The following is a 27,397-nucleotide window of genomic DNA, read 5'->3' as shown; positions in this document are numbered from 1 at the left end:
TTTGAGGGGCTGCCACAGAGAGGGAGGGGGTCAAGCTATTTTCCAAAGCACCCAAAGGCCAGACGAGGAATAATGGATGGAAGCTGAACAAGGAGAGATTCAACCTGGAAATCAGGATAACTTTTTTGACAGTGAGAACAATCAACTAATGGAACAGAAGTTGCCTTCAGAAGTAGGAGTTTCATCACTGGAGGCTTTCAAGAAGAGATTGGACTGCCATCTGTTGGAAATGGTGTAGGTAGGGTCTCCTGCTTGGGTGGAGTGTTGGACTACATGAACTATATAAGGCCCCTTCCAACTCTGTTAATCTGCTTCCAATTTCCAGAGAAGAGGGACTGGCGCCAAGTCCCCAGCTGACCTCCCTGCTAAGGCAGGACCAGCGCTCCCACTTGTCCTCTTTCAGCCCAGCGCCTTTAACCACTACACCCGACTGCCTCCCCGATGAATAGGAACCCACCCCAATCTGTCTCCCGTCTCATTGCCTGGGCAAGACTGCAAAGAGAGCAAACTGCCTCTGAGCGCTAGCAGAGCGCTCTTCCCGCCCAAGCCCAACCCATGCAACTCCTAAAAGTAGGAAACTAATTTTAGTGCAAGCATTGCACTATTATTATACGCTGGGGTGCTTGGATCCCGAGGAAACTATTTAAAAAGTGCAATGCAAGGAAATGCATGTATTCAAATGCAAGGAAATGCATTTACCCCAATGCAAGGAAATGCAATTCCCCAAGGGTTTAAGAGTTGAGCTTCCCCCTCCCTCTGTTCCAGGGGGGTGGGGGCACTCTGCGCCCTCCCAGCCCCGCCCCTGGCTTCCTAGACCACGCCTCCTCCATTAGCTTTCATCCCCCTCGCCTGTCAAGTTCCTGACTTTTTCCTCCTGCCGTTGCTTTTTTTTTTTTTTAACGAGCTGCTTCTGCTCCCCGGGAAGGCCTGCCTGCCTGCGCTCCCCATGGCTGAGAAAGGGCAGAACGAGTTGCTAAAAGCCCGAGACAGGACCCTCAGCGTCTTCCGCGAAGGTATATCGAGATTTATATACATTGCATTCCTGAGATTATTTTTTTTTTCAATCGCTTCCCGTTATTGGCAAAGCGGCGGAACCTTTGCGAGCGGAGCGCGGCGGGCCCGGAAGCTGGTCAGCGCCGTACTTGCTGGGCACTGGGGGACCGAAATAGGCGTGCACCAAAGGGAAGGGAAAACAAGGGGAGAGACATGGGAGAGAGAGTTCAGGGCGCCCAGTGTTGCAGTGTAGCAACTCAGTCTGGCTTCCCTGTCTTGGTGGGGGATGATGGGCGTTGTAGTCCAGCTGGCCCAGCTAGTTTGGAAGGTTGGAAGAGTCAACTCTTCTGGAAAAGGAGAAAGCATGAGTTTTTAATCCCCCTATTTCAGGGGTGTCCAAACTTGGCAACTTTAAGACTTGTGGACTTCAACTCCCAGAAGCTGGCTGGGGAATTCTGGGAGTTGAAGTCCACAAGTCTTAAAGTTGCCAAGTTTGGACACCCCTGCCCTATTTGATTCTCTCGCCTTGCTAGAATTCAGGGGTCTCCAATCTTGGCAACTTTACGACTCGTGGACTTCAACTCCCAGAATTCCTCAGCCAGCATGTGCTGGCTGAGGAATTCTGGGAATTGAAGTCCACAAGTCGTAAAGGTGCCAAGGTTGGAGACCCCTGACTGCTGACTCTTATCTTGTCTCTTCTTCTCAAACACCTTCCCTCTGCCCAGAAATTAGTACAAGGTAGTCCTCCACTTACAACCACAATCGAGGCCAAAATGTGTGTTGCTAAGCGAAACATTGGTTGAATGAGCTTTGCCCCATTTTAAGACCTTTCTTGCCGTAGTTGTTAAGTGAGCCGCTGCAGTTGTTAAATAAGTAACATGGTTGTTAAGTGAACCTGGCTTCCCCATTGTCAGAAGGTAGCAAAAGCAGATTACATGACGCCGAGAACTTGAACCATCATAAATATGAACTGGTCGCCAAGCATCCAAATTTTGATCATGTGACCACGTGGTCGTAAGTGTGAAAAATGGTCATATAACTCCCTTTTTTCAGGGCTGTTGTAACTTCAAACGGTCCCTAAACAAATGTTTGCAAGTACTCGGCATGGCTAGTCTAGTGAAGAGAAGGACCAGGGGAGACATGAGAGCAGTCTTCCAATATTTGAGAGGCTGCCCCAGAGAGAAGGAGAGTCAAGCTATTCTCCAAAGCGCCTGAAGGCCAGAAAGGAATAATGGATGGAAACTGACCTAGGAGAGATTCAACCTGGCAATCAGGAGACATTTTCTGACAGTGAGAGCAATCAACCCATGGAACAGAAGTTGCCTTTGGAAGTTGTGGGAGCTTCATCCCTGGAAGCTTTCAAGAAGAGACTGGACTGCCATCTGTCAGAAATGGTGTTGGGTCTCCTGCTCAGGTGGGGGAGAGGGTTGGACTAGATGACCTACAAGGTCCCTTCCAACTCTGTCAATCTGTTAATGTAGGTTGTAAGGTGAAGGCTACCTGTAGTATCCTTGCTTGTTCAGGAAAGGTTTAAGCCCACTTCGTTCCTTCCAGATGGAAGAAGACGCGAAGGGGAGCAAGCAAAGATTGTGGGCACCTGCCCCAGCTTAATCCTTGTGCAGGGAACAGTTAGAAGGGTAAAATAACCCGGGTTCTCTTGTCGTGTGATGCCATACAAAACTTTACCAAGGTGAGTTTAACACTTGCAAAGGTTGTGTGCTCAGTCTTCACCTCCCATGGTTGATTGAGTTGCATTTTGCTCCCAATCTGCGATTTCTCAAAACTATTTCATGGAGAACTGCACAACCTCATCTTCTTGGATATTTTCTTGGAAGTTAGTTGGTGTGAAAAGTAGAAGAGTTCGGTGATAACTTTTTTGAAACCTAACATATTTAGCATCCCTAAATGCTACTTCAATAGAGCCCAAATATTTTTTTTCAATATTTTAATTTTTAAAAAACCCCATAATTGCTACTGCAATTGAGACAGCTGACAAAGGGATTAATTAAATACATTTTTTTAAAAAAACACCCTGTTGAGGTGTTATCTAATGCAAGAGTGTGATTTTGAGGTTTAGGAAAATGTGTAGTTAAAACTATTTAGGCACTCTTGATTGACACTGCCAGGGTTACTACCGGTAATAGATTCTCAATATTGTGTAGCATATTTACCTCAATCTTTTGGCTAGTGAGTGGCAAACCCACCAGTTCAGGAAATAAATAGAAATCAATGTGATTGCATCTGGTTGTCCTCTTACTATGTAATTTCCTGACAATTTAATCTGAATGAATTCAGATAAAGTATGGACAGGATTGCTGCAGTGCCTGTCAAGAACAGCAACTGTAAAAAGTCATTTCCGTGTATATTAAACTATCTGGACATCCGTGCTTCCTGATGAAACTATGCGATCCGGTTATGCAGGAGAAATTTCGTTCACAATCCGCTGGCTCAGTGGTGGTCGGTGATTGAAACACATAAGGGAATATGGCTCCCGCTGCCTTGATTCCGGAAGCAGTTCCATGGGTGGAAGGCGTAGACATTTTGGTGAGGTTACCGACGTTTAGTACTGTAAGGAGCCCCGATCGCTCCAGAGTGGAGGAGTGGAACGTCTGCCAGTTTGAACTGAGGTAACGGAATGTGAGGCAACTGGCAGTTGGAACAGAGTTCTTTTCAGGTGGGGAGGGGGAGTAGAACTCCTTAGCATCAGAGCATGTTAATTCCTGCATAAGAAATAGTAATGATCTGATGGTCATTTTGAAAAATCCTTTCTTAGCAAGCACCCAGAAGCCAAGAGGAACTTAACGTGCCAAATTTCAAGTTTGTAAGCTTTATGGTTCTGGAGATTTCGTAATGAGTGAGTGGTATTTGCCTTTTATATATATAGATTGTTGCACACCTTAGTATTTGTTATTTACTCAGTTCACAAAAGAACATCTCAAAGGTCTACTTCCATAATTGGCATACATTAACCGAGAGCAACTAGCGTTCAAATTAGTTTATATTATAATAAAAATAATGAAACACAGCGATGTCTGTTTACACTTCTGAAGAACGATGATTAGCAGGTACAGAGACTTTAAGTTGAGATTGAGCGTTACTAATACACTCATGCTCTTAGTAGTAATGAGACTATCATACTTCCTGATATGCTATAGTTCGCAATCTAAAAATACACTCATGCAAATCTCATTCTTTGTGCGTTATTCTTTGAAATTACCACTTGTCGCATTGGCAAAACTTGTCAATAATTGCTGTACACAAGGAAATCAGCACCGTGCATTTAAGAATGTGAAGGAAGTTGCCAATTTTAATATTTAGACCTAGGGCTGAATTGGCTTTAAAATGATATAACTAACTGTTGCACAACTAGGGGGTTTCCAAAAAGCATGTGTTTAGCTCGCTCGTTTCCAGAAATCTTGATGTTGCATCACAATAAATCTGTTGATCTTTGCAACTAATTGGCTGGATTTAGTTCCCTGGGAACTCTGTTCTGCCTATACTTATGTGTTACCTTGCAGTGCATAATAGTTGTTCGGTTCAAGGACTTTTTCCACTGTGAGGTTAAAAAAGAATTAAGTAAGTTCAATTGGGCTGATATTTAGGTCCTCCTGTATTACTTAAGGCTCCACAGTTATCTTCACTAGAACCCATAATGTGGCCTACCTGTATAACTGCTTACTATCCTTTTGAAACCAGTGATGGTGGATCTATGGCACACGTGCCAAAGGTGGCATGCAGAGTCCTTTCTGTGGACACGTGTGCCATTGCCAGTTGCTCTTCCTGTTTCCAGAGCACTAGTCAGCTGGTCAGGCCTGAAAAACGCCCCCCAAATGGCCCGGAAAACGGCCAAAAATGCCCCCCAAACAGGCATGCATGCGCTGGCCAGTTGGTGTTCAGATTTCCAGCGCGCGCATTTGCACGCACGCATGTTCTAGTTTAGGCACTCAGTGCTGAAAAGGTTCGCCATCACTGGTCTAAACCGATGACCACTATAATACAGGTGGTACAATACAATACAATAGCAGAGTTGGAAGGGACCTTGGAGGTCTTCTAGTCCAACCCCTTACCTAGGCAGGAAACCCTATACCGTTCCAGACAGATGGCTATCCAACATCTTCTTAAAGACTTCCAGTGTTGGGGCATTCACAACTTCTACAGGCAAGCTGTTCCACTGATTAATTGTTCTAACTGTCAGGAAATTTCTCCTTAGTTCTAAGTTGCTTCTCTCCTTGATTAGTTTCCACCCATTGCTTCTTGTCCTACCCTCAGGTGCTTTGGAGAATACCTCTTCTTTCGGGCAACCCCTGGGATATTGGAACAATACTATCATGTCTCCCTTAGTCCTTGATGTATCTCCACAGTTTATGTCGTGGGCATAAACACAATCCAAAAGTTGTGTTGCTAGGTGGGACATTGGTTAAGTGCCCATTTTACGACCTTTCTTGCCACAGTTGTTAAGTGAATCACTGCAGTTGTTAGTAACACGGTTGTTAAGTGAACCTGGCCTTCCCATTGACTTTGCTTGTCAGAAGGTCGCCAACGGGGATCGTGTGACCCCGGGAGCAGTGCAACCGTCATAAAGATGAGTCCGTTGAAAAGCTTTTGTGGCCTCAGCTACCTCTTATCTCATTGTTGTCCGTGGCTCTTTCTCCTACCTGCAAGGTCACTCCCACATACCATTACAGAGGCTTTCAAAAAAGATACAGGGAGTCCTCAGTCTGCAACAATTCATTTAGCGACCGTTTGAAATTACATTACTGAAAAAAATGACTTATGACCATTTTTCATGCTTTCGACTATTGTAGCATCCCCATGGTCGCCTGATCAGAATTTGGGCACTGGTTCCTATTTACGACGATTGCAACGTCCTGGGGTTGCGTGGTTCCCTTTAGCGACCTCCTGACAAGCAAAGTCAGTGGGGTAGCTGGGTTCACTGAACGACGGTGTTACTAACTGAACAACTGAAGTATCCGACTTAACATCTGTGGCCAGGAAGGTCATAAAATGGGGTCAAACTTGCTGAACAACTGTCTCGCTTCGCGACGGAGAATGTGGGCTCAGTGGTGGTCATAAGTTGAGGTATTTTCTCAGTACTTCAGTCCTGAGAAAGTAGAAGGCATAAAAAAGAAAATTAAAATTGCCCCACTTTGATTAGGTTTGGTTAGAGAGAACGAGAGACTTTCCAAATTCTGTTATTTTACCCTGCAACTTTTTTTTTTAAATAAGAAAAACATTCTTAAAATCTGTGCCGTGTCTCTTACTTGATCTGCCTTCCCACGAACGCCTGACTAACTGAATTTACCAAATTAGCAAATCAAGGAACAGTATGATGCATTGTCAGTCCGCCGCTCTTTTCATCGTTTGTTTATCGCATTTTAATGAGATGTTGCATTTGGGCAACATTTGCTAACTAGTGCTTTGAATACAAAGGCTGTAACACAATGCTGGGTGTCAAATTTGGAAGGCTCGGTGCTGTTTTGGGGGAGCGGTGGCTCAGTGGCTAAGACGCTGAGCTTGTCAATCAGAAAGGTTGACAGTTGACATCTCAGAGGCTGCCCCAAAGAACAGGGGCTCAAGCTATTCTCCAAAGCACCCGAGGGCAGGACAAGAAGCAATGGGTGGAAACTTATCAAGGAGAGAAGCAATCTAGAACTAAGGAGAAATTTCCTGACAGGGAGAACAATTAACCTATGGAACAACTTGCCTCCAGAAGTTGTGAATGCCCCAACAGTTTTTAAGAAGAGATTGGATAACCATTTGTCTGAAGTGGTGTAGGGTTTCCTGCCTAAGCAAGGGGTTGGAGTAGAAGACCTTCCAACTCTGTTATTCTATTCTATTCCTTATTCTAATCTATTCTATTCCTTATTCTATCCTATCCTATCCTATCCATTCCTATTCCTACTTTCATTTTTCTATTCCTTATTCCATTTTATTCTATTCCTTATTCTATTCTATCCTATCCTATTCTATTCCTTATTCTATTCTATATTATACTATACTATTCTATTCTATTCCTTATTCTGTTCTATTCTATTTTCTATTCTATTCTATTCTCTATTCTCATTCCATTCCATTTTTCCTTTATTCTATCCTGTTCTGTTCTATTCCTATTCCTTATTCTGTTCTTTTCTATTCTGTTCTATTCTATTCCTATTCCTTATTCTGTTCTGTTCTGTTCTATTCTATTCTATATTCTGTTCTTTTCTATTCCTATTCCTTATTCTGTTCTGTTCTATTCTATTCTATTCTATTCTATATTCTATTCTATTTCTATTCCTTATTTTGTTCTATTCTATTCTATATTCTGTTCTATTCTATTCCTTATTCATTCCATTCCTGCCAGGGATGAGAAGAGAACGCTATTCTGGTTAATCAGATGTTCCTCTGTTTTGTTTTGTGCTCTTCTGATTTCCAGAGGTGGAGCGGGAATGGAAGGGCCCATTCTATTTCATCCAAGGAGCGGACCCTCAGTTTGGGCTGATGAAGGCTTACAGCATCGGCGACTGCAGCAGCGGTGGGGACGAATGGGAAGCCGAATTGCAGCTCACCCGGCAAGCGGTGGAAGCCATTAACCGCCTGAACCCGAGACCAAAGTTCCTAGTCCTCTGCGGAGACTTAATACATGGGATGCCTGGTAAGGCAGTTCAAACTCTTGATCAGGAAGAATCGTGGTTTGACCCTTTCCCCCGCCCCCCTCTCCCCTCCAAGGTCCCAGGGCTGTATGGATAATCCTCAACTTACGACCACAACTGAAGCTCGATATTGATGTTGCCGAGAGAGACATTTCTTAAGGGAGCTTTGCCCGGTTTTACGACCTTTCTCAACACCTTTGTTAAGTGAGTCGCTGCCGTTGATAAGATAGTAACCCCGGTTGCTAAGTGAATCTCGTTTCCCCGTTGGCTTTGCTCCTCCGAAGGTCGCGGAAGGCTTACTCACATGACCCCGGGACACTGCGACCGTCGTAAGTGTGAGTCAGTTTGCCAAGCATCCGAATGTAAATCCCATGACCCTGGGAATGCTGCAATGGCCTCGTAAGTGTGAAAAAACGGCCCTCGGTCACTTTTTCCCCGTGCCATTGTAACTTTGAGCGGTCACTAAGCAAACTGTTTTAAGTCGAGGACTGCCTGTGTGGCAGGCAGTGCATTGTGTTGGGAACCACTGTGCTTCCGTTTAGGCGTTTGTTAGGCAAGCAAGCTCCCCGTTAGGAGAGCGAGTGTACAGAGAAGCGTAATGAGAGTGGCGTGGAAGAACATGCACAAACCAGCATACAGGGACACCGAATAGTAAAAGTAATAGTATTTTACTTATGTGAAAAATAGAGGTATTTAGAGTTCATCAAACAGTTCAAGTCATACACGGTTCAGTCAGTCCAGTTATCAATGTTCTCAGTTAAGAAGTGATCCTTCGAACACAGTCCAGTATCATATAATCAGTTCAGCACACAAAGTCGCTAACAATAGCAAAAACACAGTAACTCACGATACAGTATCAAGCAGTATTCACCGATCAGCATCTAAGGAACAGAGAGCTAACAGACATTCTGGCTCCCTCTTATGGCTGCTTGAGGTAACAGCAACCAATCACATTACAGCAGTACTTAAAGAAACAGTACTACCATCATGGTTTATGTATTGCTGACCCAATTGTTAGCTTACATTCCTAACAGTGTTGGAGCCATTTTTCGCTCTCTCCAGCCTCCGGAGGCATTCCTGAAGCCTGGGGAGGGCGAAAACAGCCTCCTTTGGCCTTCCAGAAGGACGGAAAATCAGCTGGCGTGTCACCAAATACAGCTCCCGTAGGATGCCAGGGGTTTGCCATCGTGGTTCTAAGCATTTAGGAGAACCGGTTGTTGGAAGAAATCTTGTTTTTTCCCACTTTACAGGGCAGTGGTGGGATACAACCAGTACGCCTCGGTACGGGCATACCAGTGCCTCCTGGGGGCACCAGGTACGGTTCCAGTATGGTGCTCCGGAGGGCCCACCCATGCTCCTTACCGGTATTTGAGCCGATCGGGGCTTTCACGCATGGAGTGCACGGCCCCTGTGCAACGCTCCGCCGAGCCGCTGGATCCAGAACCCAATGGCACTGTTACAGGGCTAATCCCGTAAGGAAGGCAGGAAGGAAGGAAACATTCTGGTGTTGTTCCTAGCCCTGCTTACAGAAACTGCCTCTCCGGTTAACCCTTATGACATTGTAACCGCTAAAGCAAAGCGCCCGTCGATGGAAGTGACGTTGAGTTGGCCACGCCCACACAGTCACATGACCACCGAGCCACGCCTATCCAGCTGGTTCATTAGGGTAGAAAACCACTTGTTAAATTATTTGAATCCTACCACTGACACACACCGACATCGATTTACAAAGGTTTACCCACTTTTCACTTCATTTTAGCCAGCCACTTTTGAGCGGGCCAAGAAGGCTTGCCAACCGCCCCCCCTTTCCCCCCCCCCAATAAAACATCTCCATCCAAGTCAGCTTTTGTTAAAGCCGGATTAGCAGACGGGCTGCGTGCCGGGCGTCGCTTTCTCTCACACAGCTGCATGTAGTAATCTTGTTAGCATAATCAAAATCCCCCACGTTCAGCCATTGCTCCCATTATCGAAGGCGAGGCCTTTCGCGTTTCCGAATGCAATCGTCGCTAGCTGGGCCCCAAAGGGATGCCGGAACGAAACCAGCTTTTGAAAATTCTGCCTGGCCCGCTGATTCGTTTTCGGTCTGCGGCAGCCGGAGTTTCCCCCGAAGTGGCAAATAGGTTAACTTGGCATCTCCTGGCTTCAAAGAAAAAGGAGAGAATGAAGCGTTTACTGCTTCTATTGAAACGAAAGCGCGATGGGGAAAATCGTAGCCGTGAAGGAATTGACTCAGGCCGGAGGGGAGGGATCTCTACAGCTGTAGGGGAGTGGTCTCTACAATCCACAAAATTGCCTCGTTGTGAATGTGATGACACACCCTGGTTGCGGGCCGGGGGGGGGGGGAAAGAGGGTCATGATTGGGCCGTAAATTACATGGGGTCAGAGCTGGCTTCACTTGGAGTACGTGCTGACATGAAGCTCCTAATAAATGACTGGATTTCTTTTGAAGCTTGGCTGGAGGCTCATGATTTGATTAGGGCATCCTTTGGAACCCTGACAGTAATTGGAGGGCTTCCTGTTTTTGGCTCTCTCTCTCTCTCTTTCAACTTTGCAGGCTTCCCCCCTTCCCCTCCGCCCCGCTAGTTTTTCTCTGCCCTAAAAATCTCTCCTTTGCATTCCCAGCATGGATCTCCTGTCAATTACAAGGAGGGGAAAAAAACAACAACCAAGAATAAATAAAAAAGAAAACCTCTCCGATGTGTTAACATAGCTATCCCTTGTTACAAACAGTTCTGTTCAAGCTGCCAACGCTAAAATCATCTTTGGCTTGGCATCTTACAACTTTGCTTGTGTGTTTTGCATTGAAAATTGATGTGGCCTCTCTTGGAGACAGCCTTCGGTTTTTGCGATGAGTCGCTAACGGGTTTTAATCCGGGCCTGAGATTGTGACATTTCTCTTGAATGAAACGTCAAACTGTACCGATAGTCCTCACGTTACAACCGCAATGTACGTTGCTAAGTCAAAGTGACTTATGACCGCTTTTCACACTTACAAACGTTACAAGCGTCCCCATGGTCATATCATCAAAATTTCCGATGGTTGGCAACCGATTCATATTTATGACGGTTGCAGTACCCTGGGGTCACGAGATCACCTTTTGTGATATTCTAACAAGCAAAATCTTGTTACCCTAACCCCTGACTTAACCACTGCACTTAACAACCGTGGCAAGAAAGATCGTGAAACGGGGCAAAACTCACTTAACAAATGTCTCACTTAGCAACAGGAATTTTGGCCATAAGTCAGCCAGGTCTGCCTCCTGGAAAAAGTTGAATTTGGTTAACATTGGTCAGAGTTACCTGGGCGGGGTAAGATGGGTGGCTAATAAATTTAATAAAGAAAGAAATAATAATACATGAAGAAGTAAATACATAAATAAAACGGCTTCTTTGACAGGGTCTTATTTTGTTTTGATCCCCGAAATAAGCACTTGGTTTTATTTTTGGGGAGGTCTTATTATTTTTGAGGTGCAGGAGGCGGTGAGTGTGGTCACCTCATGGCTGCTGCTGTGTTGCAATATTTTCGGGGAGGACTTATTTTTGGGGAGGGCTTATTTTCGGGCGAGGGCTTATTTTTGGGGAGGCTTATTTTCGGGGAGGGCTTATTTTAGCGCATGTGCTCAAAAGCCCGATTGGGCTTATTATCCGGGGAGGTCTTATTTTCGGGGAAAACGAGGTAGGAACTCCAGCGAAGCCGTTACGAGAAAGTGTGCAAGCAAATTGATTCTTTTGGGGGGGAGTTCTTTTTTTTAAAATAGGAGAAATCGGATGTTCTAGAGAAGTTGGGTCTTGCTTATGTAGCCCATCTCCCCCTCCACCCGTCCCCCCTCCCATGTATCGCACACAACTGCCAAAGACACATTTAGCCATGCGGGGCGTGAAACATTTGAACAGAACATCTTGAGCACCAAAATTGCTTTCGAGCTAGGTTGTGTGTTTGGTCTAAGCTGGGCAAACATTGGCAAGGAACAGCAAGCAAAGTGAGAGTGATGGGTCTCCCCGGGGATACTTCATATCCACCTTCTTTCTGCTCTCAGAACCATTTGGACGAGAAAAAAAATCTCCTTTTTAGCCATAGCAATAGGACTTAGACTTCTATACCGTTTCACTGTGCTTTTACAGCCCTCTCTAAGCGGTTTTCACAGTCAGCCTATTTGCCCCCAACAATCTGGGACCTCATTTTACACACGTCAGATGGACAGAAGGCTGAGTTGACCTTGACCAGGTCAGGATCAAACTCCAGACTGCGGGCAGAGACAACCTGCAATACCCCATTCTAACCACTGCACCACCAGGGTTCCTAATGCAACACCCAATCAACACCAGCAATAGCAAAACCACTTAGACTTATATACCGCTTCACAGTGCTTTACCCTCTCTAAAGGTTTACAAGTGAGTGCCCTAAGTAACCTCTCTAAGTGGTTTGCAAAGTTAGCCTATTGCCCCCAACAATCTGGGTCCGCATTTTATCCACCTTGGAAGGATGAAAGACTTGAGTCAACCTAGAGCTGGTGAGAATCGAACTGTTGGCAGTTGACAGAATTAGCCTGCAATATTGCATTCTAACCACTGTGCACCATGGATGGATGGATGGCAGGATGGATGGGTAAAAGGAAGGAAGGAAGGAAGGAAGGAAGGAAGGAAGGAAGGAAGGAAGGAAGGAAGGAAGGAAGGGCAATAGCACTTAGAATTATATGCCGCTTTACAGCCCTCTCTAAGTGGTTTACAGAGTCAGCCTTATTGCCCCCAGCCATCTAGGTCCTCATTTTACCGACCTCGGAAGGATGGAAGGATGAGTCAATCTTGAGCCAATCAGGATCGAACTCCAGACTGCGGGCAGAGTCAGCCTGCAATACCACATTCTAACCACTACGCCACCAGGGCGCCTAATGCAACATCCAATCAATTACAGCACTAGCACTTAGACTTATATACCGCTTCATAGTGCTTTTACAGCCCTCTCTAAGCGGTTTACAGAGTCAGCCTCTTGCCCCCAACTATCTGGTTCCTCATTTTACCCACCTCGGAAGGAGGGAAGGCTGAGTCCAACCTTGCGACAGTCATTAAGTGAATCACGGCGGTTGTCGAATAGCGAGGTCGTTAAGTGAATCTGGTTGTCAGAAGGGACTCACAGGCCCCTGGGTTGCTGAAACCGTCATAAATGGGAGCCAGTGGCCAGCCGACTGAATTTTGATCGTATGGCGGTGAGGATGCTACAGCAGTTGTTATTGCGATAAACGGCCGTAAGTCACTTTTTTTTCCCCCAGCACGTCTGTAACTTTCGACTGGTCACTAAATGAAGCGTTGTAAGTCGAGAATGACCTGCCTTCCTCCTGGCCCCTATTGTTAAAATATTTCCAGCATGGAAGCATTGTACAAACCGAAGTCTCTCTCCTGAGTAAACTTTGCCCCATCTTGCAAGTGGAGAAATAGAAGAGATTTCAAAGCATAGTTACCAGCAGAATATTTATAATTCAGAGCTGACCTGTTGGATCCTGGGTGATCTCTGGGCTTGGTTGTTTTTCTTGTAGATGTTTCATTATCCAATTAGCTAGCATTGGGCTTTGCTCTGAACAACAAACCTCATTAAGGAAGCATCAAGAACATTCCCACTAGCAACTGACCTGGCGAGACGCTTGCATGTAAACAGAGAGCGGCCCTCCCCTTCCAGCACTGATGATGTCACCTAGTTTGGTAATGAAAAGTCTTCAAGGAAAACAAGCTTAGAGAAGCACCAAGGACCGCATAGTTGTTGTTCTCCTCCTCCCTGCAAATACCACTCCCTTCTAGCACTGATGGTGTTACCTATTTGGTGTTGTGGCCCGCCAGCGGCCAGCAGAGCTGGCAGCAGATTCGGACATTGAGGAAGTTGGGGAGGACCAGTCCTGGAATCTGAGGAAGGCAGAGATGGGGCCAGGGCCGTATGCCAGTTATCAGCTGCCTTCGGAGTCGGAGATCAGTGGGGCAGAAGAACAGCTGGAGCCTGTTCCCAGTGTGTGCATGCGCAGAGTTGCCAGATGAAGGGAGCAGCTAAAGAACAGGGGTCGACTTGGGAGTAAAGCCACAGGTGGACGATGTATGGCCCCTCCCAGAGGAAATAAATGGGGAGCGAAAGGGGAGTGGAGTTTGCAGGAGACAATTAGTTCGCTTCATTGGTTCGTGACTCTCCGGGACTCCTTGCCAAGTTTTGCAGATATCGGCCTGGCAGCTCTCCAAGCCAAATAAGGTCTGCGACCGTAAATCCTCCCTCGGAAGACTTTGCTGAATGTGAATGAGCAGAATTCACAGTCAATTGATCAAAGGGGTTTTTTGTCGCTTCATGCTCTTGGGCAGAGTTGCCAGATGAAGGGAACAGCTAAAGAACAGGGGTCGACTTGGGAGTAAGGCCACAGGTGGACGATGAATGGCCCCTCCCAGAGGAAATAAAAGAGGAGTGGAGTTTGCAGGAGACAATTAGTTGCCTTAATTGGTTCGTGACTCTCGGAGACTCCTTGCCAAGTTCTGCAGAGATCGGCCTGGCCGCTCTCCAAGCTAGATAAGGTCTGTGACTGTAAATCTTCCCTTGAAAGACTTTGCTGGATGTGAATGAGCAGAATTCACAGCCAATTAATAAAAGGGGTTTTTGTTGGGACCAGGAGTTTGCTTTGTGCTCTTGGGAAGCCTCGGTCAGAACAGCTGGGTAATGAAACATCTGCGAGAAAACAGCCAAGTTCAGAGAGCACCGAGAACCCCACAGTTCTTCTTCCTCCTCCTTCTCCTCCTATTCATCATCCTTCTCCTCCTAGCAAACCCCACTCTCTTCTAGCACTGATGATGTCTCCTAGTTGGGTAATGAAACATCTGCAAGAAAACAGCCAAGCTCAGAGAGCACCAAGGTCCCCGCAGAGGCATCATTAAACTACTAAAATTGGATACCGAGAAATCCGGAGGTCCCAATTGTGGAAGGGAAGATTTCTTAAGCTTTCCAATCAGCACCCCAACGTCTGCATCCCCTCGATAACCAAGGAGCGACGTTCTGCAAGAGAGTTCCGGTCCCCGCAAAGCCCCCAAGGACCCTCCCGATCTGCTCCTGCAATAGCAGGCATCGGCTTATTCTGGGTATCATCATATAGGCTTCCTTACAATCAAGGGGAAAGGGGGCTGGTGGGGGGAGGGGAAAAGAATCCATCCCTGCCCTACTAGTAATGATAACAACAATCCAAGTGCAACCCCCCCCTCCCCATTTAATCACCATTTACATAACCAAAGACACTGCCGCTGATTACTTAGTTCCTTTAACGGGTTCATAAACGGCTGCAAGTGTTTTGCTTGATTGCAGCCCACTTTAGCTGATGATGCCTTATTTTTTATTTTTTTTAATGGCTGCTGCAGTTGTCCCAGGCGTCTTAAAAGCCAAAGACGTCGTCGTATTTTACAAGAGCTGGGGAATTAGAATAGAACAGAGCTGGAAGGGACCTTGGAGGTCTTCCACTCCAGGGTTCACCAACCTTTCGGACCCCCCAGGACCACTAAATTCATAATTTTAAATCCCGTGGACCACTAATATGAATTCGTGATGGGATGGGGTCCTTCAGGCACTTCGCTGGGCCGCCTGTTAGCGGGGAGAAGCCCCCGGGGTCAACCCTAACTATGCTGTCCATTGAAGCTAGGAATCTCATAGAGCGCCAAGAATGAATGTGTGTCTCGTGGCCAGGCCAGGTGCTAGATCGGCACCCAGCAAACTGTCTTTTGAGGACCCCGGCCGAAGTTTCGCGCACCGCACCAAGCAAACTGTCTTTTGAGGACCCCGGCCGAAGTTTCGCGCACCGCACCAAGCAAACTGTCTTTTGAGGACCCCGGCTGAAGTTTCGCGCACCGCACCAAGCAAACTGTCTTTTGAGGACCCCCGCCGAAGTTTCGCGCACTGCACCAAGCAAACTGTCTTTTGAGGACCCCGGCCGAAGTTTCGCGCACCGCACCAAGCAAACTGTCTTTTGAGGACCCCGCCCGAAGTTTCACGCACCGCACCAAGCAAACTGTCTTTTGAGGACCCCGGCCGAAGTATCGCGCACCACACCCAGCAAACTGTCTTTTGAGGACCCCGGCCGAAGTTTCACGCACCGCACCAAGCAAACTCTCTTTTGAGGACCCCGGCCGAAGTTTCGCGCACCGCACCAAGCAAACTGTCTTTTGAGGACCCCGGCCAAAGTTTCGTGCACCGCACCCAGCAAACTGTCTTTTGAGGACCCCGGCCAAGGTTTCGCGCACCGCTCATTCAAGGGACTGGACTCCCAGGGAAGAAGGGAGGGGCTAGAGCCACTAAACAGGCAGCCAAACTAAGTGCCTGAAGGACCCCATCCCGTCAGCAAATGGGAGTAATTGCTTCGGCGAGCCGTATCCAGCCCAGGGGCCATAGTTTGAGGATCCCTGACTTAGTGCAGTATAAAAAATGCAAAGATTTTTCTGCGGACCACCAAAATTTTCTTGCGACCACCAGCGGTCCACGGATCACTAGTTGGTGACCGCTGTTCTAGTCCAGCCCCTGGTCAAGCAGGAGAATCTATACCAGGGGTGGCAAACTCAAGGCTTGGGGGCCAGATTTGGCCCCCGGGGAGCTGAGATCAAGCCTGTAGGGCCTCCCTAGAAACAGCCAAGGGCCGGCCTGCAGTGCCTCTGCCAGCAAAAACGGAGCTTCAGGGGATCTGCGTGCAGCCCTCCCGAGCTCCGTTTTCGCTGGCAGAGGGTTGCAGGTGGCTGTCGCAGCTGAAAACGGAGCTCGGGAGCCTGTTTTCACTGGCAGAGTGCTGGGGCCACCACAGGCCCCTCCCTGACACTCATGTCGTCGAGCTGGCCACGCCTCCCTCCCTCAGCTCCCCAAGGTCAAACACAACCCTCAATGAAATCAACTTTGCCACCCCCTGACCTATATTATCTCAGACAAGTGACTTTCCGATCTTCTGCTTCAAAACCTCCGGTGGTGGAGCGGCCACAATTCCTGGTGGCAAGCTGTTCCACTGGTTAACTGCCCTCACTTTCTCTGGGGTTTTTTTCCCCCCTTCCTAACCTAGCGGGATAATTTTCGAGCCCTTAATTTGCTGGCGGTAATGAGCATGATTCCGCTCGGTAGACATGACACAAATTGATATTTTTCAGGACAGAAAAACGAGCTGTACTTTTTAAGGAACAGAAGGCAGAGGCAAGAACTCATGCCAAAACCATCAGGTTAAAACAAAGCCGCTTCGCTTTGGACAGCTCTCATAACAGAGAACCCGGCCGATTTTTATTAAGTTTGACACTTTATTAAAGACGGGATGTTAAAGTGCTAATCGGATGCCGCAGTGAAAATGGAGGGAGGGAGGGAGGGATGTTTTGTAAGATGTTTTTCCAGGACTTTGTTCTGTTCTATTTTCTTCTTCTTTGCTTATAGAAGATTGGTTCGTCTAATTTTCCTTTTTTTATTTTTATTTTTATTTTAAAAAACACACCTTAATGCAAATGTCATTCCTTTCAATTTGGCTTGTTCCGTTTTGCATGAATGTATTGTTGGTTAAGATGTAGGAAAGACGTAGGAGGCCCTATAGATCGTTGAAATGAATTGTTCTGCTTTTAGGATAGGATAGGAAAGAAGAGAAGAGAAGAGAAGAGAAGAGAAATAAGTAGAGTAGAATAGAATAGAATAGAATAGGAATAGGAGTAGAGTAGAATTAAGAATAGAATAGAATAGAGAGTTGGAAGGGACCTTGGAGGTCTTCTAGTCCAACCCCCTGCCTAGGCAGGAAACCCTATACCGTTTCAGACAGATGGCTATCCAACATCTTCTTAAAGACTTCTAGTGTTGGGGCATTCACAACTTCTGGAGGCAAGTTGTTCCACTGATTCATTGTTCTAACTGTCAGGAAATTCCTCCTCAGTTCTAAGTTGCTTCTCTCCTTGATGAGTTTCCACCCATTGCTTCTTGTTCCACCCTCAGGTGCTTTGGAGAATAGCTTGACTCCCTCTTCTTTGTGGCAGCCCCTAGGATATTGGAACACTGCTATCATGTCACCCCACCATCCTCATTTTACTGACCTCGGAAGGATGGAAGGCTGAGTCAACCTTCAGCGTGTCAGGATTGAACTCCTGGCAGTGGGAATACAGAGTTAGACTGCAAAACTGCATTCTGACCACTGCGCCACCTCCGGCCATATAAGACCACTAACTTTGTTATTTAAAAAACTGACATATTAATAAGGCAACTGTTTTATACGCATTCACACACATATTTTTCACACTCAAGTAGCAATATGTTTGCCGCCTTAAGTTACGTATAAAGTAATTAAGGCAAAATCAAAATATATATATATATAAAAGCCAAGTACCATTCACTCATCACAAAATCTCCAGAATCATAAAGCCTAGAAACTTGAAATTTGGCACGTATGTTCCTCTTGGCTTCTAGGTGCTCACTAAGAAAGGATTTTTCAAAATGACCATTGGATCATTAGTATTTCTTATGCAGTAATTAACATGCTCTCTGATGCTAAGGAGTTCTACTCCTCCTCCCCATCTGAAAAGAACTCTGTTCCAACTGCCAGTTGCCTCACATTCCGTTACCTCAGTTCAAACTGGCAGACATTCCACTCCTTCACTCAGGAGCGACCTGGGGCTCCTTATAGAAGTAAACATTGGTACCTCACCAAAATGTCTACCCCTTCCACCCATGGAACTGGTTCCAGAATCAAGGTGGTAGGAACGATATTCCCTTATGTGTTTCAATCACCGACCACCGCTGAGCCAACGGATTGTGAACCGAATTTCTCCTGCATAGCCCCGCCACACAGTTTCGTTGCAAAGCACGGGTATCCAGCTAGAAAATAAATAAATAAGAGACTTTTTTCAGGAGATCTTGATTGAAACCCCTCCCTCTCCACCCTCAAGTTCTCCATGTCTGACCTCAACATCTTGCTAGCCGCCATTGAGTGACCACAGATATGTTAATTGATAATTTACAGCCAGAAAGCTGATCTGGGATCCCTGCGACTTTATTTCTGACACCTCTTCCGAAGCTCCTATAAAATCTAGACACATCAGATGAAACAAATGCTTTTGAGAGCAGATCAAACACATTTTACAGCCAGATGTATTGGCACTCTGCTTTAAGGCCATTAAGTAGTCGACACTTACGTTTCACTTGGACGGTGTTGCTTTTTTAAAAAAAATTGGTTGAATTGAACCGTTTTTGAGATAATTGCATTTTTTACTCTTGGCTTTTACAATTCCGAGGGCTTTGTAAAAAATGGAATGGCAGGAGTTGAAAGATGGAGGCAGACCGAGTCAGTGGAAATTCCTGCAAAAAATAAAAAATAAATAAATAGCACTAGCACTTAGACTTATATACCACTTTACAGTGCTTTACAGCCCTCTCTAAGCGTTTACAGAGTCAGCCTATTTGCCTCCAACAATCTGGGTCCTCATTTTACCCACCTCGGAAGGATGGAAGGCGGAGTCAACCTTGAGCTGGTGAGAATCAAACTTCTGGCAGTTGGCAGAATTAGCCTGCTGTCAGGCCTCTAGTTATGTTCCTTTTAGGATCTTTGGCCTGCCACACTTTCTTATAATTTCCTATGTGTTTCATTAGTGTAGTAGTTGGGAGGGGGGAATAGAAAGGAGTAGATTTGTGGAATGTGTTGTTGTCATTCTTTTCTAGAAGCTCAAGGTCATCTTTTGTCTCCGCACCTCGACACTTGACCGGAAGCGGAGGGGTGTAGATGCCAGCGTGGAAGATGATGATTGGAACATGTGATGGATTGTGGGTGTGGGGATAGGATCATGAACTTTCAACTGGGTGGAATTCCAGGAAGAGAATCAGAGTTGGAATTCCACAGACGGGACAACATGCCTGTATGATTAAATTGGAACTTTAAGGATGATTCTGCCTTGGTCTCTGATTGATTTCATGCATGGTATTTGGAACGCTGACACCTGCAATATTGCATTCTAACCACTGTGCAGGATGGATGGATGGATGGATGGATAGATGGATGGATGGATGGATGGATGGATGGAAGGAAGGAAGGAAGGAAGGAAGGAAGGAAGGAACGAATAACAATACAAATCCTTGATTAGTTTCCATCTGTTACTACTTGTCCCACATTCAGGTACTTTTTGACGCCTTCTCCGTGCCACCTGTGACAAGCAAGCCATTGGTTCGCCATTACGGTCCTAACACTTCGTGCTTCTTGTTTTGCAGGGACGGAATGGCGCGAGGCCCAAATCCGGGACCTAAGAAACGTCCTGAAGGACCTTAGAAGCGACATCCCTCTGGTTTTCGTCAGCGGCAATCACGACTTGGGCAACACGCCCACGCCGGAAACCATCAGCGATTATTGCCAGCAGTGGGGCGACGATTACTTCAGCTTTTGGGCTGGCGGCGTCTTCTTTCTCGTGCTGAATTCCCAGCTGTATTTCGATGCTTCTCAATGCGCGGCATTAAAGGCGGCGCAGGACGCGTGGCTGGAGCAGCAGCTGGCCGTGGCGGCGAAAAAGCAGTGCCGGCATGCCGTCGTCTTCCAGCACATCCCCTTCTTCGTAAACGAAGCCGAGGAGGACCATAACTACTTCAATTTGGAGAAGGCCGTTCGACACGAGCTCATGGAAAAATTCTGCCGAGCAGGTATCAGTTCCGTCCGTGGGATACGGTTTTCTAAATTTATTTGCAGGTAGTCCTCGATTTACAGCCACAGTTCGGCCCAAGGTTTCTGTTGCTAAGTAAGTGAGACAGTTACTTTGGCCCGTGGTATGTCCTTTCTTACCACAGTTCCTAAGTGAATAGGTGCAGTTGTTAACTTAGTAATAGCAATAGCACTTAGACTTATATACCACTTTACAGTGCTTTACATCCCTCTCTAAGCGGTTTACAGAGTCAGCATTCTGCCCCAAACAATCTGAGTCCTCATTTTACTGACCTCGGAAGGATGGAAAGCTGAGTCAATCTGGAGCTGGTCAGGATCGAACTGCTGGCAGTTGGCAGTATTAACTGCAATACTGCATTCTAAGCAATGCACCACCACAGCTAATCATCGGTAGCACTTAGACTTATATACCGCTTCACAGTGCTTTATAGCCCTTTCTAAGTGGTTTACAGAGTCAGCCTCTTGCCCCCAACAATCAGGGTCTTCGTTTTACCGACCTCGGAAGGATGGAAGGCTGAGTCAACCTTGATCAACAGAGTTAGCCTGCAATATTGATTCTAACCACTGCGCACCATGGATGGATGGATTGGATGGATGGATGGATGGAAGGAAGGATGGAAGGAGGGAGGGAGGGAGGGAAGGAAGGAAGGAAGGAAGGAAGGAAGGAAGGAAGGAAGGAAGGAAGGAAGGAAGGAAGGAAGGAAGGAGGAAGGAAGTTCCAATTTCCTTTGCTGCAAATACAAATACAGTTCCAAAATTATCTCTTGTTCTAAAAATACAAAAACAACTTAATTTTTTCTATTACCATTTTCTCCCTGATCTTCAATGTACACCTGACTGGAAGCCCTTTATACATATTGTGCATGAAATGGGGGGGGGGGGGGGAAGAGAATGCACCTGTTGAGAATGTTTATCAAAATATCAGTCACTGGCCAGCATTGGTTTATACATAAACCATTCCTAAGTAAATGATGAATTGTCCTATCTGAAGCCCATCATTATGAATTCTTTCATTCATAATTACTTGTTCTATAGCAGCCTTCTGTTCCCTTGAAGTACTCTCAATCCCCCCCCCCCCAAAACAACCTGTTTGTATTTACTCCGTTTGAAGTCCCCCATGAAACAGAAAATGTTTATTTGTCTGTCTGTTGTTTAATTGGATTTCTTCAACGGCCCATTCATTTTATGCCACAGAGCTAAACTTGAGTTTCAGAAGCTACATCTGGTGTGAAAATGCTGAGCTTCGTTTCTCACTTTACAAGTGTCCCTAACAGTTGGGCTAATTAAAAATAAAATTGCGTCCTTATCATAAATATTTGTCAATTGAAAAATCTGCCACTTTTTAATTTCACCGTTAAGCCATGATTGAGTGCTACCAAAGGATATCATGGTGGTTAAGGAGGAACCAAAAAGATGAGTGAAAAAACTTGTTGAAAAGATAATTTTCTCAGAGTAAAGTGGAGTACAGTACAATACAATACAATATAAAAAAGATGCGGAGACTCTAGAAAGAGTGCAGAGAAGAGCAACAAAGAGGATTAGGGGACTGGGGCCTAAAATATATGAAGAACGGTTGCAGGAACTGGGTATGTCTAATTTAATGAAAAGAAGGACTAGGGGAGACATGATAGCAGTGTTCCAATATCTCAGGGGCTGCCACAAAGAAGACAAGCTATTCTCCACCTGAAGACAGGACAAGAAGCAATGGGTGGAAACTAATCAAGGAGAGAAGCAACTTAGAACTAAGGAGAAATTTCCTGACAGTTAGAACAATTAATCAGTGGAACAGCTTGCCTCCAGAAGTTGTGAATGCTCCAACACGGGAAGTCTTTAAGAAGATGTTGGATAACCATTTGTCTGAAACGGTATAGGGTTTCCTGCCTAAGCAGGGGGTTGGACTAGAAGACCTCCAAGGTCCCTTCCAACTCTTTTATTCTATTCTATGTAACTTAGCAACATGCTTTTTCAGCTCAATTGTGTAGGTAAGTGTATTAAATGGTCCTTCAAGGACTCCATCCATTTGCAATAGCCAGTAGAAATGAAAAAAAGAACGACTGATTTAGAGGAATAAAAGATTAGAAGGTTAAGGCTGTTGATTTCTTTTCCCCAGTCCACTTTATATAAGCCAAGGGATGGTATCAACAGTAGCAGGGATGTGACTTTAAATATGCAGGACCGAAGACACTCATGGGTTCGGTTGGCCTGACCCCAACTTAGCAGTCACTCCATTCCCAGTTGATTCTTTCCCCGGGGGTCAGATTTACACCGACCCAACAATCAAGATGAGCATTTGCTGGTGCAAACTTTTCCATAACAGACCACTGCGTAGTAAATCTGCCAAACGGGAACGATAGGATCCACTCCGGAATGCATGAGAAAGTTGCTAACATAAATTCTGCAAAAGAAGATGAAGCTATAAATCAATCGGCTATTAAAGCGGAATGCTAAAGAAGGCACCCTCGTTTGAAAAAGAAAAATGAAATACGTACCAGTTTCAGAGTCCCAAGAAATCCATCCAGGCCTAACCTTTAAGGGGTTGATTTCAGAAGCACTCCCAAATGCAACAATCCCTCCATTAAGTAAATGGAGAACGTTCCCATCCTAACATCGCTACCATACATCTAATTCAGCTCAGAAGCCACAGAGGCTGGTTCCCAGACTGTTTCTGTCCTTCCCAAGATCAGGAAGCCGACTCCTCGTCCCAATAAAATCCCTTTTATTTAGGTTAAAGGGAATTCCTCTCCAGCAAAGTCCCGGCCAACAGTCTTTCAAGAGATTTCACAACTACAGACCTTGATCAGGCTTGGAGAGATGCCAGGCTGATATCTTCCAAACTCCAAGCTGTAGCAGCAATTCCTTGGCAAGAAGTCAGGAACGGATCTTCACCCTAATGAATTGAACTAATTGTCTCCTGCAAACTCCATTCCCCTTTCGCTCCTCTTTATTCCCTCTGGGAGGGGACAATCACCGTCCACCTGTGGCTTTACTCCTGAGTGGGCCTTTGTTCCTTAGCTATTCCCTTCTCCTGGCAGCTCTGCACATGTGCACACTGGGAACAGGCTCCAGCTGTTCTTCTACCACATTGATGTCTGATTCTGAAGGCAGCTGATAATTGTCAGACGGCCCTGGCCCCATCTCTGCTTACGACGCAGAGCCCTCGTCAGAGCCTTCCCCAAACTCCAGGACTGGCCCATGTTCTCTCCGAGAACTCCTTGCCAAGCTTTGCAGCTATCGGCCTGGCAGCTCTCCAAGCCAGAGAAGGTCTGTGACTGTAAATCCTCCTTTGAAAGACTTTGCTGGATGTGAATGAGCAGAATTCACAGTCAATTAATAAAAGAGGTTTTTGTCGAGACCAGGAGTTTGCTTCATGCTCCCGGGAAGCCTCGGTCAGAACAAAGGGACAGGGAAGGATGGCTTCAGGTTGCCTCAAGCAGAGGACATTTTACACATCGCAACGCAGAACGGATTCATTGCTAATCAGATGATGTCAGATGATGAAAATGCAACTTACTGTTCCAGATAGCTGCGGCTTGCCTATTCCCTGCTGTGTTTTCTTCATTAAAAGTTTCTTTTTGAGGTGGGTCAGACCAGAACGTTAAAATACTCTGGAAGTTCTGCCAGGCGTATTTTGATTAAAACCGACCCAATGAAAAGCCGACTCAGCTTGAAAAAACCAGCCCCGAAGTCAGAAAAAAACCCCCAGCTTTTTGAAGTTTTATGACATCGAATTATAAGATACAACGGCCACCCAGGACAGATTAACTTGGTGGTGCTTGGTGTTCGGCGGAGGAACCTCGGGGAGATCTGAAAACCGAGTTGGGTGAATGGCAGGGAGCTGAAAAAACCCAGGGACTATTTCGCTGTCGGTTTTTGTGGATGGTGGGGTTTTTTTTCTCCTTTTTTTTTTTGCCTGTGTTGGTTTTGTATGTAGGTTGCTTTTCAATTATTCCCGGCACCTTCCTTGAAGAGACAAATCTGAAAATCCAGCCGAAAGCGGCAGAAGAAAAACGTGGCAGGTTGCATCGGGGCAAAACCGATGTCATGCCATCCTTGCTGCCTTAAAAAAAAATCCACATCCCAAAAGGAGCATTCCTCTCGTTTTGATTCTCTGCCTTAAAACTGTTCCTCGAAAGGAGGAGAAAAATATGATCAAAGAAGGACAATTCTTCTGTCTTCGGGCAGGAGAACCTCTGGCCACCTGCGTAATTCAGAAGAACCTAACTTCAGGCCACGTGTAGCCCAAAGCTGTAAGTCTTGTCTCCAAACCCTTCTGGAAGTTCTTCCTTTAGATGTATTTATGGGGAGGGAAATCTGATGTTCTCTTTTGTTTCCTCTGGGAAGGGCCATTCATCGTCCACCTGTGGCCTTACTCCCAAGTCGACCCCTGTTTTTTAGCTGTTCCCTTCGTCTGGCCACTCTGCCCAAGAGCATGAAGCGACAAAAAAACCCCTTTTATTAATTGACTGTGAATTCTGCCAATTCACATCCAGCAAAGTCTTTCGAGGGAGGATTTACAGTCACAGACCTTATCTGGCTTGGAGAGCTGCCAGGATGATATCTGCAAAACCTGGCAAGGAGTCTCAGAGAATCACGATCCAATTAAGCGAACTAATTGCCTCCTGCAAACTCCACTCCCCTTCGCTCCTCTTTTATTTCCTCTGGGAGGGGCCATTCAGCATCCCCCTGTGGCCTTACTCCCAAGTCGACCCCTGTTCTTTAGCTGTTCCCTTCATCTGGCAACTCTGCGCATGCGCACACTGGGAACGGGCTCCAGCTGTTCTTCTGCTTCACTGATGCCTGACTATGAAGGCAGCTGATAACTGTCAGATGGCTCTGACCCCCACTCTGCCTCCAACACAGAGCCCTCATTAGGGCTTTCCCCAGGCTCCAGGACTACATGTTCCCGGACTAGAATATAGGACTAGAATACATGTTCTTGCACAGGAACAGGAATCTCAAGTTCAAAGCCCAGGGTTCCTCCCCAACCTCCTCACTGTCCGAATCTACTGCAGGCCACAACTCTCCATGTGCTTTGGACTTCTGCTCCCACAGGTCCTGGCTCTTGGCCAAGTCAACCAGAATTAATGGGAGTCCCAACACATTTGGTGTGAGGTTCCCCAAAAGCGAGCTTGGGAATTGTGTTACTCTCACAGCTTTAGGATTGGGTGGCAAACCAGTTCAGGGAGTTGTTGTTATTTTTCTCTTTAACCCTTCCCCTCATTGAGATTTCATTGTACCTTCCATTAATCTGAGATCGGGGCACATTAGCAACAATTGGCTGCCAAAGCATGGATCATGTTTTGAATTGCATGCCATGTTTTATTAGTGTCTTCAAATGAAACATTCAACGATCACGGTCGGAAAGACACGGCAAAACCTATTTCTGATTGACTATGTTTGAGCTCCAGACAACAAGGGCAATGAAGGGAATAATTTTATCTGTAAACCAGTCTTTAAAATGAAACTCTAAAGAGTTGGGAAAGAGGATGTCTGAAAATAAGACCTTGTCATCTCGATCTGTCCCCCAACCCCTTGGAAATGTGGCTTCTTTGGCAGTAGCTGCTGGTATATGGAGTACTTTTGTTGTTGTTGTTAGTTGGGAAGTTGTGTCCGATCGATCACGACCCCATGGACAACGTTCCTCCAGGCCTTCCTGTCCTCTACCATCCCCTGGAGTCCATTGAAGCTCACGCCTACTGCTTCGGTGACTCCATCCAGCCCCCTCATTCTCTGTCATCCCCTTCTTCTTTTCCCCTCCATCTTTCCCAGCATGAGGCTCTTCTCCAGGGAGTCCTTCCTTCTCATCAGGTGGCCAAAGTCTTTGAGTTTCCGCTTCAGGATCTGGCCTTCTAAAGAGCAGGCAGGGTTGATCTCCTCTAGGACTGACCAGTTGGATGGCCTTGCAGTCCAAGGGACTCGCAAGAGTCTTCTCCAGCACCAGAGTTCAAAGGCCTCCATTCTTTGGTGCTCAGCCTTCCTTATGGTCCAACTTTCACTAATCAAATGTATTTTTTTAAAAAAATTGGGGCAACCTTATAGATCTTTCCAATCTTCCTGAACCCACGTTGGTTATGTTCACAATATTAGATGGAGGTCTTTGGAAGATTTTAGTGAGCTCCTCAAGGCTCACAAGGAATCTCCCCACATTTTCTCTGAACAACAGCAATGCAATGAGATGCGGTGGTTAGAATGCAGTGTTGCAGGCTAACTCTGCTGACTTCCCACAGTTCGATCCTGACCGGCTCAAGGTAGACTCAGCCTTCCCTCCTTCCGAGGTGGGTAAAATGAGGACCCAGATTGTTGGGGGCGAATAGGCTGACTCTCTAAACCGCTTAGAACAGGGCTGTAAAAAGCACCGTGAAGAGGTATATAAGTCTAAACGCTATTGCTGTTGAGCCCAAATAATGGTTTGTTTTGATTTCCCACAGGTATTAAAACAGTATTTTCTGGACACCTTCACAAAAACGCTGGAGGAACGTACAAAGATCTCGACATGGTCATTTCGTCGGCCATTGGATGCCAGCTAGGAGAGGACACCCACGGGGTGCGGATGGTAGGGGTCACCGCGGAAAAGATCGTCCATAGATACTACAGCCTGAGCGAGCTGAGTAACCATCAAAATGTCGAAAAAGAGTTTATGGCGTTGATAAAGCCAAATTAGCTCTAGGTTCTGAAATAGCATTTTTCTCTCTTGTTTCCGTGATTTTTTTTTAAAAAATAAAACATAGGTCTGATGTCCCATTTCTCATCCTATTATTTACTAAGGAAATGCCCCACTTAGAATAACAAACGGCAAGTTGAACATTGGGCACTATCTAATAAAATGAAATTCAATCATGAAAAGAGTAAGGTTCTACATTTAGGCAAGAAAAATGAAATGCACAGGTACAGTATAAGTGGTACCTTGCTCAACAGTAGTAACTGTGAGAGGGATCTTGGAGTTATAGTGGACAACCATTTAAATATGAGCCAGCCGTGTGCAGCAGCTGCCAAAAAAGCCAACACAGTTCTAGGCTGCATCAACAGAGGGATAGAATCAAGATCACGTGAAATGTTAATTCTACTTTATAATGCCTTGGTAAGGCCACACTTGGAATATGGCATTCAGTTTTGATCGCCACG

General features: G+C 46.0%; 2 protein-coding genes across 2 annotated transcripts in view; one reads left to right on the top strand and one right to left on the bottom strand.

The window, feature by feature from the left end:
• Window positions 1–848: 848 nt before the first annotated feature.
• CPPED1 (calcineurin like phosphoesterase domain containing 1) lies at window positions 849–27,013 on the top strand. Its single transcript, XM_081965933.1, has 4 exons — window positions 849–1,013; window positions 7,409–7,627; window positions 19,834–20,256; window positions 26,704–27,013. The coding sequence occupies exons 1-4, from the start codon at window positions 947–949 to the stop codon at window positions 26,934–26,936; spliced, it is 942 nt and encodes a 313-aa protein (XP_081822059.1). The 5' UTR covers window positions 849–946; the 3' UTR covers window positions 26,937–27,013.
• SNX29 (sorting nexin 29) overlaps window positions 18,826–27,397 on the bottom strand; it is a 146,720-nt gene continuing 138,148 nt past the window's right edge. The window contains exon 20 of the mRNA XM_081965909.1: window positions 18,826–18,930. Coding sequence (XP_081822035.1) covers window positions 18,841–18,930 — 90 coding nt within the window. The 3' untranslated portion in view covers window positions 18,826–18,840. The remainder of the gene's footprint in view (window positions 18,931–27,397) is intronic.

Source organism: Natrix helvetica, assembly GCF_964273705.1.
Source record: "Natrix helvetica genome assembly, chromosome: 13".
NCBI lineage: Eukaryota > Metazoa > Chordata > Lepidosauria > Squamata > Natricidae > Natrix > Natrix helvetica.
Note: the sequence above shows the minus strand (reverse complement) of the source record. Positions and strands in the feature narration are given on the sequence as shown.

Bases quoted from the DNA above. Each gene is read 5' to 3' on its own strand.
- CPPED1 (XM_081965933.1), top strand. From the start codon at position 947: ATGGCTGAGAAAGGGCAGAACGAGTTGCTAAAAGCCCGAGACAGGACC. The intron at 1,014-7,408 runs GTATATCGAGAT...TCTGATTTCCAG, and splicing joins CCTCAGCGTCTTCCGCGAAG to AGGTGGAGCGGGAATGGAAG. The intron at 20,257-26,703 runs GTATCAGTTCCG...GATTTCCCACAG, and splicing joins GGAAAAATTCTGCCGAGCAG to GTATTAAAACAGTATTTTCT.